We start from the raw sequence: 16,227 nt of genomic DNA on the forward strand, positions 1-16,227 counted from the left end.
AAGTGGGACTTCAACGAAACTCAAAACTTTTGCTCTGCAGAGACGCTGCTAAAAGGATGAAAAAGAGAAGACAAAAACTGGGAGAAAATATTTGCAAATTACACAGCTGGCCAAGGACTTTTATCCAGAATATGTAAAGAACGTTCTAAATCTAATGGACTTAAACACAATAATTAACAATCGATGTAACTTTAAAAACGGGCTCCACCAAAGAGGACACGCGGGTAGATGGTGAGTTAAGTGCGCGGAAAGCCGTTCCGGATCACTGCAGGGAAGCACAAGTGACAGCACCCCATGCCCGTGGGCGGCTGAGAAAGCTGAGCACCCGCCCGCGGCCCCTCGGGAAGCAGTGCAGCAGTTTCCTCCCATAGAACCCAGTGCTCACACTGGTCAGCGCTGACCCTGCGGCAGGGCCTGCAAACTTTTTTGTAAAGGGTCGGACAGCAAAGATTTTAGGCGCTGAGGTTGCCTGGCCACTGCTGCACGTGTGCAAAGCACATGAGTAAGGGCGGTGCTGCGTGCCAATAAAACTTTATTGACAGAAACAGGTGGTGGCAGGGATTTGCCCCCATGACCTCAGGCTATAGTTTGCCAACGCCTGCCCTGGAAAATGAAAACTTCTGTTTACACGAACACGCATACACAAAGATTTACAGCAGCCGACAGCTCCAGCAGGACTGCAGACCCCACATGAGCCCAGAGCTTTGCCTCGGTCGCTGCGGAGCTGGAGCATCTAGCGCGGCGCCTGGCACACAGGAGGCGCTCAACAAACACGTTTGTTGAGGACTTTCATTAGCGCTGTTTTGCACTCCTCACAAACGCAGGTCTTCCCTGGAAGCAGAAATGCTGAAGGGCCTTAAACACCACCACCCCCTGCCTGCCCCTCCACCACGGCCCCGTCTGTCCTCCGCTCACCCACGGTCCCCACTCTGCCCACAAACTCTTACCCCTGAAAAAAAGAAACAAAACCCAGACGTGCCTCTCTGGGCTCACAGTGCAGCTAGAAACCACCACGCAGACACTCCAGGGACGACAGATGGCTTCAGCGTTTAGAACGAGTCCATTCTCAAGCTGAAGCCCGTTGTGAAAAAAGGACTACTCCTGACAGCCATCTCGGTACAGACGCGACACCTGGGCAGGTGAGGCCACGCCCAGAACAGACCCCTGGACCCGCGGGAGGAGGAATAGGCAAGAGTCCCGTGCTCAGAGTTTTAGGATCACCTGACAACGTGGGGTTTCAACAGGTAAGCGTGCTGCATGACCCGGGAACACGCATGTGACCTCCAGGCGATGAGGATGCTATCGGAGTAAAGGAACAGGACCCAGTGGGGCACCATGCCCGGGGACGGGGCCCAAGGCCGGCAGGAGACCCCTGGTCACTGACAGCGTCAGGGCTCCCCCAGACCAGGCCCGAGCATGGGCAGGTCAAGCCCAGGACGAAGCACGGGAGGCCCATCTGCCTTTTTTTCTGGGCCAGCACGGAGAAAATTAACAGAGACCGGGTGATGGGGCCATACCGGAGGCAGAGCTCCTAAAGAAAGAGCTGGAGCCCATGCAGCATGGCCCTGCTCCTTTTATTTCATTTTTAATCTTGAGAGAAAGATGAGTCAACATTATGGAAGCAAATTACAGTGAGACTCCCGACAGCCTTAAAAGCAAGAAGAGGAAGTAGGCAGTGACCAGGCAGAGGCCAGCCCGCGGAGCCCCAGCTCGGTCTGGGGACGGTGTTTCCGCTTCCATCAAGTGGAGGCTTCAGGTGCCAGTGGTCGGCTGGCAGATGCTCCGTCACTATTCACAGGTGCTCGCATCAGAGCAGAGTGATGCTGGCTCTCCCAGACGGGGCTCCGCCTGGAAAGCCAACACCCGCCACACGGCTGCCTGCGGCTGGGAAGCTGCCCAAGGACGGCCTGGCAGGTCAGAGCAGTATGTGGTACTTCAGCGCCCGGGGCACCCTGTTGATGACCAGCCTCCCGTCATAGCTCAGGGAGGCAAAGAGCCAGGGGTCGGCTGAGGACCAGTCCACGGCGTACACGCTGTCCTCGTGCTCCTCATAGGTGGCAATGACGCTGTCCTGGGGAGGCTCCTGGCTCCTATAAGGCACCAGAGACACGCGTGCGTGAGTGAGGCGGGCGCCCTGCCCAGCGGTGGCAGCAGGCCTGGTCTTCTCACCTGCGCAATCGGGCAGTCCCCAGGAGCCGAGGGGGCCAACGGGGGTGCCCCTGCGGGAGCCCAGAGCCATCCCGTCCCCAGCCGTGGGCCCTCGCGGCTCGTGGGGGGCCCCCTACCGCCTAACACCTCCCTCCGCGGCTCTGCAGCAGGACGTGCTCGGGCTCAGGGAACGGGGGCTGGGGAACGTTCATGGGGCTAAGTGGACAACAGCCAAAACTCCTGTGACGTCTGCCAGAGGGACCTGGGGACCGGCCGGCACAGGCCCCTGGGGTGGGCATGGGGAGCCCTGCTCAGGACGAGGGTGAGGGGCCGGCAGGCCCTGGCCTGGGCTGTGACACCTCCCGGCACCCCGTTCACATGAGAGTCGCTAGCCCCTTCCCTGGGACGCCTGCCCGGGCGGTGCTCACGTGCGCAGCCCTGTGTGGGAGCATGCGGAGCTGGGCCGCCCGCCTGGGCCTCCGAGGTCACAGGCCTGCCACGTGCCGGGCTGCTTCTCCACCCAGCAGGGCCTCCTCAGCATTTTTCTCCCCATTTCGTGGCTCTTTCTACCCAAGGAGCTCTCAGCAATCTGGGACTTTCCCCAGGAGACAGCCCGCTCCATGTGCCCCCCGGCTCGGACCCTCAGGCATCCCACGGCCCGACCCTCCCAGGAAGCCAACCTGCGGTGGCCAGCAAATGCCCGGGTACAGACACCGCATACAAGTCCTCAGGGGACTCCCATTCTCCTGAACTCACTGAGACATGGGGACCAACCCCAGGAGCAGGCCTGCGGGAAACCATGGAGGCACCTCGCACCAGTGCCGTTGCCCGGCACGCCTGCCAGCCACACGCGCCTTCCTTCCTAGTGCGCTTCTCTGAAGCTGCCCACGTGCAGGCAGGACCCCTGGATTAACACACGGGGCCAACGAAGGGGCCACCAGCTCTGTTCCCGGTACAGACAGGGCTCGGACGCCTGCTTGGCCGTGAGAAGAGAGGACAGTAGGAAACATCCAAGCCCTGCACGTGGTAGGTTGCCGGACTGAAGCCGCTGCAACTGCATCTAAATACTCAGTTTGAACAGAAAAATGATTGTGTTTCTCTCTCGAGAGACAATCGGTAGACTGCCACCAGCCAGCTTCTCACACAGGAATTTTAGGCTCATCTCAGGTGGGCAGAGGAAGAAATCAGACAGCAGAAGTGTGAAGAGTCTCCAAACAGAACGACAAACCCCTCTCGTATTTTACGGCTCAGACCACTCAGCTCGACAGGGTTTTATTCCAGAACCTCCTCCCCTGGAGGCGGGAGACTCAACTCCACGATCTGAATCACAACAGGAAGCAGCCGCCGCACACGAAGGTGCATCTACTCCAGGAACAAGACGTGTCTCCTTTACACCCACGTTGCTGACAAAGGACACGGGCTCACCCCGCCACCGCTGCCCTGGACCAGGCCACCCTGTGTGAGCCCCGAACCCCAGGACCCCACAAGTCTTGGGGTGCGACCCCATTGTGAAGAGAGAGCCTCCAAGCAGAGCAATTAGGATTGGAAAGAGTTTGGAAAATACTCAGCCAACATGGTGAAGCCGTGGGAACAGTCAGCGAGGTTTCCCGCACGGCGCCCAGCGTCTCGGGGGAAGCAGTGCGGGGGGGCCGGGCCAGGTCTGGGCCCGAGGTCCTCGCCTTGACACCTGCCAGCGAGGGTGGCCAGTCCACGACCCGATCCAGGACGGCACGGCCAGGAGGGACGCCCGCCACTGCCTCTCCCACAGGGTGTTACGAGGGCCGGCGGAGGTCGCTTCTCACTCCCCAGGGCTGCAGACAGGCCACGGTCCTCACAACCTTACGTGTGACGCTCAGTAAGAACGTGGACAGACACGCGTTTCAGAGGCCACAGCAGACGGCGCGGCTCGGCTGCCCTACCCGACTCCATGACTCCATGGCCCGCAGCCTGCGCCTGCGGGTGGACACGCCCGACACCAGCCGCAGGGACCGAGCCACGCCCACAGCCACGCCCATGCACCGAGAGCCGCCCCACCGGAGCGCGCTCACCTCTCCTCTTGCTCGCTCAGGTCGTCGTCATCCACCAGGTGGCCGAAGGGCTCGGAGGAGATGGACACCATGTTGGAAAGGATGACCCTGCTGTCACTGCTGCCCGTGAGGACGAGCTGGTCGTGCGAGTGGTTGTATCGGACGCCCCACACCCTGTGGGAGGACAGGGAGGCCGGGTCCCACCCGCTCGTCTATCAGTGGGTGGCTCCCAGCAGGGGCAGGCGCGCGGCACGGCTCTGAAACCTTCTGAATCCTGACTAACGGAGACCAAATGGCAGCACGGATCCCAGGGGGGAGGTTTACTGCTCAGGAGCCACACAGGCTTTCCAGAATTCTAAAGGCAAAGGCTGCCCAAGAAGCAAAATACGGACTAGAGAGAACCTGTGACATAGGTCGCACCCCAGGGCAGCCTCCCAAGGGCTGCTCTCTGGCCGGGTCACTAGGCCCAAGAGCTTGTGAGCTGGGCCGCCCGCCGGTGGACCCAGGGGACAGCGGAGAGCCGGACTGCTGCTCGGGGCCAGGGGACGGAGCGCCTCCCCAGACCGCAGGAATTACGGCCACTCACTGAACCTGTCCAAACCATACTCCAGCATTCAGGTGGTAAATACACACACACACAGATATGCACATGCACACAAGTGCACACACACACAAGCATACACACCCATACGCATGCACAAAGAAGCATACATACACACACCAGTACACACGAACATGCACACATGCACAAGCACATGCATGGAGACAAACACGTAAGCACACACACATACATACAAGCACACACAAGCATGTACACACAACATGCCTTATTTGAATAAAAACTGCCTCATACTATGCACGATTTTCTATGACTCGATCTCTTTCACTTAGCAAAAAGTAGCCAGCACATGGCATATACGTAAAAACAGCATCTCAGGGAGAACGGCCCGTCTTGGGCACTCTGCATGTCCCTGCACACGGCCATCCCGCACTCCCTCTGAGAGTGGCGCCATCCCCGCTGCAGTGACGCCACTGGACGGACTTGACCAATCCCCTGCTGCCAGGCCCTGGGCAGCTCCCGGCCTCCCTGCGCTGTGCACAGTGCCACGTGGACATCTGTGCATGCTCATTTTTGCCTATTTGAACCGGCACTATTTCAAGAGAAAACAGAATCTAGTGTTTTCCTCCTTTTCCTATGTTTACGAATCACAAACATTCAGAGTTGGAATTAGCGTTCCTTTAGGAAAAATAAAACGGGGTTGATTGAATGATTCACAGCAGCACAAACTAAGCTGGTTTGTGCCTTTCCAAACGGTGAAGTAATTAGCAAAATAAATTGCCTAAGCCCCTCCCCCAAGCGGCCGCGAGGAACGCACCAGTGGGAGTGCTCCTCCAGCGTCTTGACGGGCTCGGTGACGTTGCGGGTGTCCCAGAACTTCACCCTGCAGTCATCCCCGCAGCTGGCCAGGTAGTACTGCTTGTTGGGGTTGAAGTCCAGGTCCCGCACCAGCTGACCGTGTGCACTCTCAATGCAGTAGATTTGGCTGTGCAGGGGCGGAGGGGATGGGCACAGGTAAGAGGTGGGACGAGGGAAGCCAGTGACTGCACCCTGCACCTTCTCCCGGACGCCGTCCAGCGCAGGATCCAGGCGGGGCGCTCCTGTGCACAGGCCACGCCTGCGACCCTGCAGAAGGGTGGCTGGTTGGCGGCGCTCAAAGGTGTGACCTGGAATCTTGAGGATGAGAGCGATCCGGAGGGATGAGACTGCCACGGAGAAGCAGAGACAGACTCCGGACAGAAAGGCTGACCAACGTCTGGAAGGACGCAGTGAGACAGAAGGAAAAGGGAGGGGCTGGGAAGCGGAATACAGCGCTGTTGGTGTCGGGAGATGGAGACAGAGAAAGGAAGGAAAGGTTGGGAAAGCTGTAGAAACACCGAAGGAAACAGTGCTCGTCACGGCTGGGCCTCATCCTCGCACACAACCCAGTGCCGACACTGGGCGAGGGCGGGCATGGGGCCGAATCGGCCCCACCGCTGTTCAGAGCTCACGTGTGCCCATACGTGTGCATGCTTGCACGTGTGTACACAATGCACAAGCATGCACACACCAGCCGTACACACATGCACACGCATGGGTACCTATGCCCACGCATGCACGTGTACACACCCACATGTGGGTGCACCAGTGTGCACAGAGGTGCAGGCACACATGCACACACAGACCTAACTGAAGCCCCGCCATCCACCTCCAGGCTGCTCCTTGCAGGGTGTGGAATCAGAATATTCCATCTCCTACAGCGACCCCCTCTGATATCACAAACGCAAACCAGAGGTGCAGGTCACCTGAGGCAGGACAGTGGCTTCAGACGAAGAGCTTGTGTCCCAGCAGGATGGACAGGGGCCCCCGCCAGTCCCAGAGCCGGCCCCGCGAGACACCCCGTCCACTCTGCCCGCTCCACTTCCTCCCTCGGCTGTGACTTCACCTCTCCTGCAAACACTGGACCTCGTGCTCTGCACGGCTCCCACTGGGACTGCTCCCGTAACCAGCTCCCTTGCCCGAAACCAAGGTCTCCACAGTCCCATCTCACGCCAGATGACCTCAGTCCTTTTCATCTTTTCTCCCATGTTGGGTTTTCTGGCCCCAAACCACTTTTAAATCTTGAACCGGTTTTTACATCCTGAACCTTCCCAACAGCCTAATATTTTTTCCTAAAATAAGATACCCGAACCTTAAGATCTTCCGAGTGAAACAGGGAAATGAATAAAATTAAGCCCGGCGAGGTCCTAGGGAGCTGGAGGGAGTCACACAGGCAGAGAGTATCGACTCAGGCTTTCCTGGGGCTCTGGGGGCAGCGATCTGAATACAAAAGCACAATACATTCCAGAAGCAGCACTGAAAGCACCAACACCCAGGCTGTTTGCAGAAGAGACACAACGCCAAGGAGAAGGGCCCCCAGGTCGCCTGCTGCCCATCCCCCCCCAGGGACGGCAGGCAAGGGGGCAGCAGGGCGCTGCCTCCCAGGGCCCCTCCTGCCCCCTGGCTTTGGGGTCTGTAATGTCAGTCTTCAAGGTTCTCATCTAGATACCGAAATCTACACATCCTTCAAAGAACAATGAAAACGGAAAAAGATAGCCACAGGCCCTGGAGGAATGGATTCCAGTTCCCACATCCAAGCGCACAGCTTTCAGCTTCTGATAGGAAACCCAACAACCCCCCCCGCCCCGCCCCCGCACAGACACAGACACACACACACACACACATACACACACAGGTCGAATATTGATTACCCCCTGCGCTTTCAGAGGGGCCGTGGACCTAGATTTAAAGCTGGGTCCCCACCCTCAAAGGCAACACGAGCTATTTCACGACATCCATCTTTGTGGCTTAGTGATAAATTACGGTGTGCTGAGGGGATAAACTGTATCTTAAAAAAGACTGCAGGGCCCTGTTGCCATGACAACAGTGTGCACACCACCACTCCTTTGCTGTCAACGCCACACCTGGCACAGAAAAGCAGCTCTCCCATGTCCCATTAGAAGCACTAGCTGTGTGTGTAATGACTTAAATGACAAACTACGACCGCCCCATGGGTGTGCATCTTGAAGGTGCTGAGATGGTCGAGCTCCATGCTTAACCAGGGGACGGCAGCCCTCACCTTGTGGTCGCCGACCATGGAGACCGAGAGTCTGCGGTCACCACCTCAGGCCTGAGCTGCTACAAAAGCCTGACCTTGATCTCCACCGGAGACCGCCGCTGCCGCCGAAGGGCGCCCACAGGAACAGGACCCATGGCGCGGGTGCACTCAAGATGGGGCGGAGAAAGAGGACGAGGCGTACGACTTCCCACAAGCCCGAGGCCAACACAGACAAGCCACATGGCCTCAGCACACGAGCCCTGGTGGATGGGCGCGGGGGGCAGGGAGGGGAGGGACCGTCACTGACCTCATGGTCCGCGTGTCCCACCCTCGGACAGCCGTGTCGTTCGCCGTGGCCACCTGGGTGCAGTTGTGATGCGGGCTCCACCGCCCCGTGGTGAACTTCAGCTGTCCCTTCCCTTCCAGGGACGCCGAACTGGCCAGCTGCAAATTGGGTGATGTTTTCAAAGGAAGAAGAAAAGACAAGTAATTTGAACTCTATTCAGAGCATTTAAGAGGATATCTTGTATGGGCTATCGTTGAAGATAATTACTGAAAATAATTAGGAAGCTCTGTCTTTGTTTCCTCCCCTTAGAAGGCAAGAATGTTTGAACCTTATTTGGAAAAAAAAAATATAAAACTGAACACAGCAAAAAATAGAAGGCACGTTAATAGAGCCTCTATCAGACAGGACTTGCCAGTGTGGGATTAGGGAGAATCCGCTCAAATCTGAAGACAACACACACCAGCTCCGTCTGGCTTCCTCCAAAACCAAGGACAAGGCCCGCCGGTCCGCACGGCCAACCCCAGGTGGAGGAGGACAAAAGGCTGCGACCCACCCAGACGTGTGCTCAGACGTGTGCCCTCCCCTCCCTGCTGCGAGGATCTCGGCGTCCGTTACTCGGGGGTTAACTAAACCCCAGCAGGTAACGGACAGTGGAGACCCTCGAGACCACCAGCGCAGTCGAGGCCGGGCCCTGGTGCAAGCCTGGGAGAAGGGCCCCCTCCGCCCCCGACCCCGCTGCCCCACCGGCCCTCCCGCTTGCCGTCTACGATCTTATGCACAAAGGCCTATCACGCGGTGGCGTCTGGAGGCAGGAGGGCTCCAGGCTTGTCTGTGGTCCTCAGGTTACTCGACCCTCCGTGATTCACTTCACTTTACCCTGAACACTAGCCTCGCCCTGCGGACCCTCTGAGAGGGACCCGGGCACGGCCACGGCAGCACTGGACAGAGGCCCGAGGGTGTCATCGGGCTCCAGACTTGGCCCCGGCCGGGGTGGGCGCACGGAGTGGGCGGTCAGTGCGAGGGGATGGAGCAGAAACCTGGGGAAAACAGCCAGTTTCCGCTCCAGAGAGCCTGGCCCAGTTAAGAAGCCTGACAGCGGGCACGTCTTTAAAAACGACTTCCGAGTGAGAGCCCCACTTACTCTAGCACCCACTGCAGCAGAGGTCGCCCAGCCAGGACACGCTGACCAGCCGGCAGCGGCAGCTCGCCTCTCTCGGTTCTGGACAGTTTCGTGTCTCAACCTGCCCCAGAAAAATCCTTCTCCCAAAAACCCATTTCCCTGTCTCACTGATTCAGCAAATCACGTGGATGATGGGCCTCTGAAGTCCTCGCGGGCGCACACGCCCCCCTCCCGGGGACTGAAGGGCTAGAGCTGACGGGAGGAAGGAGGACGGGTGTCTGTGCCCGTGAGCACGGGGGGAGGGACGGGAGGGACATGTCACATCTCTAAGGAGACGCGCAGGCGGCTCCTGTGTCGTCCCAGGTGCCTGCCCAGCTCCTGGGCCCCAGCCCTGCCCTCCCCCGCCCCACCCCCTGCCCACAGCCCAACGAGGCAGCGGAGGAGAGAGCCCGCCCCCTGGAAAAGCGGGGGTTCTTGTTCTATAAGACCCCAGTTAAAATACCTGTTCTGCCATTACAGACCGAGCACCACTTATTAATCTCCTCTCCACAAAAGTTAAAGGGTTAGTCTGGTCTGGGCGAGACATGTGTGTTGTGTTAGTGTCGGGGGGACCCAACCAGGCACGGCGGCGACGGAATGAAACAGGGGTGCCCACCCGCACCTCAAGGAGGAAGTGCCCGCGCTCTGGGCACTCCCAGGGCTCACATTCAAGCTGCCAGGGAGCCTCCAGGGAGCAGCCATCACCCGAGACAGGCCCCGGGGTGCCTGGAGTGGGGAGAAGGCGCAGGGAGAGCGGCCAAGCCGACAGCTCAGCGGGGGAAGCGGGGCCTCGAAGGGGGACACACCCCCAGGAAGCTCCCAGTGGCCACGCAGAGCCGCACCCAGCAGCGCTCCGCCCGTGGAGCATGCCCGATGGCGGGCGCAGAACTGAGCCTGGCCGAGGACAGCGCCGCGGGGCGAGAAGAGCCAGAGGCCGGGCGAGACGTCAGGAAGGACAGAGCGGCTGAGGGACAGAAAGGGGGCCGCCGGCCAGCAGGGCCTGGGTGCTCCCACGGGACCTGGCAACACCTGCTGCACAGGCCGCGGCTCAGGCCACCTGGGCAGAACCGGGCCTGAGCTAGCTTGGCAGAGAGGGCCACGTCGGGGACCCAAACCCAGGGCCTTCCCAGTGCCTCCCCTCCAGGCCAGCACCCTCACGGCCACCCATGGAGCGCCCGCGCCAGACACCCCACAAGAGGGCCCCACGGGGAACCCCACTGACCCTCAGTCTCACCCCCAATCTCCTGGAGGATGTCGACTGGCTCAGCCGGGTGGGGAGCCCGCCGGGAGGGGTCAGCAAGGGCCAAGGGGCTGGGGGCAGCGGAGGGTCTGCTCCTCTGATGATGGGCAGTGGTCCCGCCCCTTTTCCCCTGCATCACGGGCCACGGCTTCTCCTTCTCTCGTCATCTGAGCAGCAGAGGCAAGTCAGCCCAGGATCAGGGGTGCCATCGCCTTCAGGGGCACGTGGGGGGCACAGAGCGTGGACAGGTCACAGGGAGGAGGCCCGGCCCCCAGGCAGGACGCAGAGGGGACCACACGGTGCGGCCACCGCAAAGCCACGGAGGAGAAAGGGACGGTGGCAGGAGCCTCACAACGCAGGACCTGGACTCTCAGCCACAAGGGACGGCCAGTGAGCTGGTGTGGGCAGAGGGCATCTCGGCCCTGCCCGCAGCAGTGACAGGCACAGCCTCCCGAAGAGGGACAGCGGCACAGAGCCCCATACCCTGAAATGGGCCTAAAACACGAGCATCAGACACACAGGGTGAGCTTTTCCACACTGGGCTTCGGCTTTTCCAGCTGTGCTGGACGTTTAACATCCACATTGACAGCACCAACCAAGAAACAGTTTTATGGCCTCTCCTTTAGGGGAAAAAAACTAGCCAAAAGAAACATGTACAGGCGCCATTTCAGTTTTCTGAAGACTAGTTAAGTAAGATCAACAATCAGGTACATAAAACGGTTGAGTATACAACTCAGCCATAAAAGAGTGAAATTCTGCCTTTTGCAGCAACATGGATGGACTCGGGGGGGTATCATGCAGACAGAGAAAGACAAATACTGCATGACATCACTTATATGTGGAATCTAAATAATACAGCAAACTAGGGACTATAACAAAAAAGAAGTAGACTCACGGGTATAGAGAACAAACTAGGGGTTCCCAGTGGGGAGAGGGAAGGGGAGCGACGATGCAGGGGGAGGGGATTAAGGGGTACAGACTATTATGTATAAAATTAAGCTACAAGGATGTAGTGTACAACACAGGGGATGTAGCCAATATTTTATAATAACTATAGATGGAGTATAACCTTTAAAAATCGTGAATCACTACATTGTAAACCAGCTATACTTAAATAAAAAAAGGTTCAGTATATTTTCTAACTAATCAACATTCAGTGTTCTAATTAATTTTCTATCAAACACGTGGATTCATTATCAAACTCTTCAGAAGCATGAACACAAGGTCCTATCATCAGAAGACAGGCACGGTAAACTCAGCGAGTGAATTCTTGAACAGGCTGCTGTGGGAAGCACCATGAAGCGTGCCAAGCGGGGAAGATCCGTAACAGTGCGCGAAGCACTCAGGTCGGATCCTAACAAACGACACTGCCAGCAAAGCTCTCTGTACTTGCTCTACTCTGACTCCATCCGGGCTCAAGCAGAAGTTAAATCACCAAAACTTAACACGCACTGTCTGCTTCCAAAACCCACACTGAGGAACAGCCCGCGAGAAACCCAGGCCCTGGGTCCAACCGCATCCTGCCACAAACGCGTCCGTGAGCTCGGGAGCAGGTCCTCCCGGTAGAGCCCTCGGATGAGATGCCAGCCCCACTGACACCTGGCCTGCGGCCTCACGAGAGACTTGAGGTTGCGGGCTCTTGACTGTCCCCGCAGAAACCACGTGATGGCCATGGTGGGCAGCGGGAAGCACTAACTGGGTGGTCATTTGTTAGGAAGCACAGATAACTGATAAGGTGTTAACCTGAGGCAGGGGAGACTCCGAGCGAACTCAGTAGCTGAGAGGCGGCCCCTGCCCAGCCCCCTACTTCACAAAGAGGGTAGGTGTCACAGCCGCAGTGCAGAACAGGACCAGCTCCAGTTCCAGCTCCACTGCACAGTCTAGTGCAGGAAACACCAGGGCAACAGAACGCCATGCCCACAGGTGCTGAGACGTCTGCAAGGTAGATTTTAATGAAAACCTGGAAGAGATCTCACCATCAATTTTTAAGGTGCTACTCAGGGCAGCCAGCATGGTGCAAGTCGTAAGGTTAATCAATCACTTTTTCTGCTTTCCTGGTGAGACAGAGACAGAACTCAGCAAGAACTCCAGAGGGTGCGATGCACACAGTACTCTGCTTCCCAGCATTAAAGAGAAATATTCAGTGCTTCCCAGTCCAGAAGGAATGATTAAAGGCTCCCCAAATCCTCTCTGAAGGAGTAACTAGTGCAGGACAAGAGCAAGAGAGGCACCTTCTATGAACAAAATGCTGTGACTGGAGCCTTCAGGAGCGGCTCAAGGGAGGCATGAGTTTCCAAAGACCAAAGCTGCACCCCCGCCAACAAGCCCCACGGAGCCAACAGGGGACCAGACCTGGGGAGGGGGCAGGCCTAGAGGACGCGGGACCGAGCACGTGCTCATCAGCACTGAGGGTGATGCAGGACCAGAGGGGACAGAGAGCGCCACCGCACCCCCTGGAAGGAGAGCCTCGGCGAAGCCACAGCAGGGCTGCAGCTTTCGAGCGTAAGAGACATAAAGTGTCCACGCAGGCAAGTCCACCGCATGCCCCGGCCCAAGCTGCCGGGAGACAGCAGCTTGTCACACAGCAGACGCCACCACCACCGGAGCCCCTCTTCCCGTCAGACCCCACAGCACCCCCGGGGACTGAGACGGCCCTGAGCCAGGGCTGACGGGCTTGCTCCCCTTGCCAAAGACGGGTTTAGGCCTGGACACATGGTCGTGCCTGAAAAGGGGACAGATGGACTTCCAGGAAAGGCTTTCCTTTCAAACTGAGGGAGACGTGGGAAGGAAATCTGCTTTCTCCTTGTGGATGTGGTGGGAATCTGGATGTGATGCCTGGAACCGCTGCAGTCACCTTGCGGTCATGACGGGGGAGAGCAGTGACACGTGGACACGGCAGAGCAGAAACATGCAGAGTATCTGGGTCCTCTGCTGTTGAGACACTGAATTAACCAACCCCAGAGGGGCTTTGTTTCCATGTTTCTTGTTACAGCAGATGGTTAAACCTCCTCTTTATCTAAGTCACTTCTTATGTCCTGCAGCCAAATGCATTCTAACCGACACACCTGTGATCCCTCTGAGACAACGCCATCGGGGATGCCTCCAGCTGTGGGAACGGCAGCCCGAGCTTCGAGCAGGACCCCTGAGCTGGGTCCCCGCTCTGCTGCCTAGTGAGTAACCTGACGAGTTACTTTGTCCCTCTGAGGCCTGGCTTTCTCTCCTGTGTCTCACTTGTAAGACGGGGATATTAAAGAATCTGCCCCCCAAGGCTCTAAGGATTCCATGAGATGACATTCCTAAAAAGCCCAGACACTGCCTGGAGCTGTGCCCCACCTTCAGGGACAGGGCAGAAGGGGCGGGGTGCCCCTTCTGGCGCACAGGGTGGGTCCAGGGTCGTGGTGGGAATGGGGCTCCACAGGACTCCCCCAGGCCCATCGCTACCCTCAGGACGTGGAAGAAAGGGTGCTGCCGCCCCCGCCCCTGCTGCCAGGGTCAGGGAAGGCGGGCCCCCTCCCCTGCACCTGGCCCACACTGGACCCACACCCAACAGAGCTGGCGGCTCCCACACCCAGTCAAGGACTCTGCCAGCCCAGAAGCGGCGTTCCCGCTCCACAGAGCTGACACGGGAAGGTTTTGAGGGCAGCCTCCGGGAAAGCAGAGTCCTCCTGTGTGTAGAAAACGCACACAAGGCAGCAGGTGCCAGCACGGGTGAGGAACTTGAGGTCATTTGCAATTTATTTTTAGTTCATTTCCAACAAGACTTTATTTGTAAGAAGAACAGAACTAAAAGGGCTTTTCCCCTTTGCTGCACCAAAACCCAACCTCTCCTTGTGGAGAAAAACATGCGTCCGACACCCACAAATGTGGGCTTGACCTCGGCTCCAGACTCAAAACGGGAAAGGTTGTGAGGGCAGATTTAAAGTTTTTGGCCAAGATGGACGAGAATGTAACAAGTATTTCTGTCACACCAGTGATACACTAGTGATGTGCTGGAGAGACAGACCTCCCTGTAGGTCATTCTTTGGAGAGGGAAGAAGAGGGAGGAACAATGAAGCTCAGAGCACCAGGAGCTCCGTACCAAGCAGAGCTCACTGCCGCTTCCTGTCTGAACTGTGATTAGCACTTGCTGACTTCGGGGCAAGTAATCTAATTACCAAGTAAACACAGACTGCTTTTCGGCACCTCGATTTCTCCGCCCTGTACCTCTTGCCTCTGCACTAGGATCCTACTGGGTAACCCGACGCTCAGTTGTAATCCACTTGTGGAGACCTCATATTCTAGCTGCTCGATCCGTCCACGTGTGCGTGCATCCCTCCATCAGGCCTATATAGACCGCTCGCAGCGCACCAGGCACCATGGGGGATGTTGTCCTCACATAATGTTACTGTTAAACTGCCCTACTCCACAGATGTGGACGCTGGGGCTTGGACGGCCAAGCAACTCGCCCAAGGTCACGCTGTGAGTGGGACTTGACACAACTGTCGGTGTTTCTCCTATGTCCACGTGTCCCCAGTCCCCCACGTCCCCTTAGCCACTGGCCCACGCCTGCTCCAGCCTATTCCAGGAAAACCTGAACATTTGAATTAAAGGCTTATCTGCACACTACAGCCCCTGTAACTGGTGGCAAACTACAAAAAAGCAGAGACAATATCTCCGTATTTGTCACACCCCAGGCTGTGTGGCCACGGCAGGCATTCAACCCCAATGTCAGTGACAAGCACGTCAGCCCTCCCAGCTCAGCAGCTGCTTTTTCTCACCCACTCTTAGTTTCTAAATGTACATTTACTCTTTCTTATAGAAAGAAGTCTTTTGCAAGCTCAGGAAGCACTTCCTAGCTAAATACCTCCGTTCAGCCCATTCTGCATCTAATGATTTTTTCCAAGATCCACCTGGAAGATTAAAAACTACTCATTGTCTCCAATATTTACAAAACCAAAAGGCATATGCAGCTATTAAGCTATGATATTAAAATATGTTACTAAATCCATGTTTTCTTAGAGTTCATGGCTTCTTTTTTTTAAACAAATACCCTAAAACATAAATTCAAAGGACTGCTGTCTGAGAGCTGTGGCTCTAAAGGTATTATTATGGTAACAATGCAGACACCGCTCAAAATATTTTGGAATACCTTTTTACGAGTCTCACAAGAAAACCAGTTTTCTGTCCATGAACAGAGAAGTTGTGGTATATATACATACACAATGGAATATTACTCAGCCATACAAAAGAACAAAATAATGCCATTTGCAGCAACATGGATGGACCTAGAGATTGTTATACTGAGAAGTTAAGTCAGACACAGAAAGACAAATATCATATGATATCACTTATATGTGGAATCTAAAACAAAAAGGGGTACAAATGAACTTATTTACAAAACAGAAGTAGAGTCACGGATGTAGAAAACAAACTTATGATTACCAGGGGATAAGGCAGGGAGGGATAAATTGGGAGATTGGGACTGACAAATACATGCTACTATATACCAAATTTGTATGGAAACACAAAAGACCCCAAAGAGCCAAAGCAATCTTGAGAAAGAAACATGGAGCTGGAGGAATCAGGCTCCCTGACTTCAGACTATACTACAAAGCTACAGTAATCAAGACAGTATGGTACTGGCACAAAAACAGAAATATAGATCAATGATACAGGATAGAAAACCCAGAGATAAACCCACGCACCTATGGTCACCTAATCTATGACAAAGGAGGCAAGAATATACAATGAAG

General features: G+C 56.5%; 1 protein-coding gene across 2 annotated transcripts in view; it reads right to left on the reverse strand.

The window, feature by feature from the left end:
• Window positions 1-1,567: 1,567 nt before the first annotated feature.
• EIPR1 (EARP complex and GARP complex interacting protein 1) overlaps window positions 1,568-16,227 on the reverse strand; it is an 88,461-nt gene continuing 73,801 nt past the window's right edge. For both annotated transcript variants that reach the window (XM_082671779.1, XM_082671778.1), the window contains 4 exons: window positions 8,118-8,254; window positions 5,552-5,719; window positions 4,197-4,349; window positions 1,568-2,090 (listed from right to left, as the gene is read on the reverse strand). In XM_082671779.1, the coding sequence (XP_082527905.1) occupies window positions 1,916-2,090; window positions 4,197-4,349; window positions 5,552-5,719; window positions 8,118-8,254 (633 nt within the window). In that variant the 3' untranslated portion in view covers window positions 1,568-1,915. The remainder of the gene's footprint in view (window positions 2,091-4,196; window positions 4,350-5,551; window positions 5,720-8,117; window positions 8,255-16,227) is intronic.

This window comes from Grampus griseus (genome assembly GCF_964374135.1).
Source record: "Grampus griseus genome assembly, chromosome: 15".
NCBI lineage: Eukaryota > Metazoa > Chordata > Mammalia > Artiodactyla > Delphinidae > Grampus > Grampus griseus.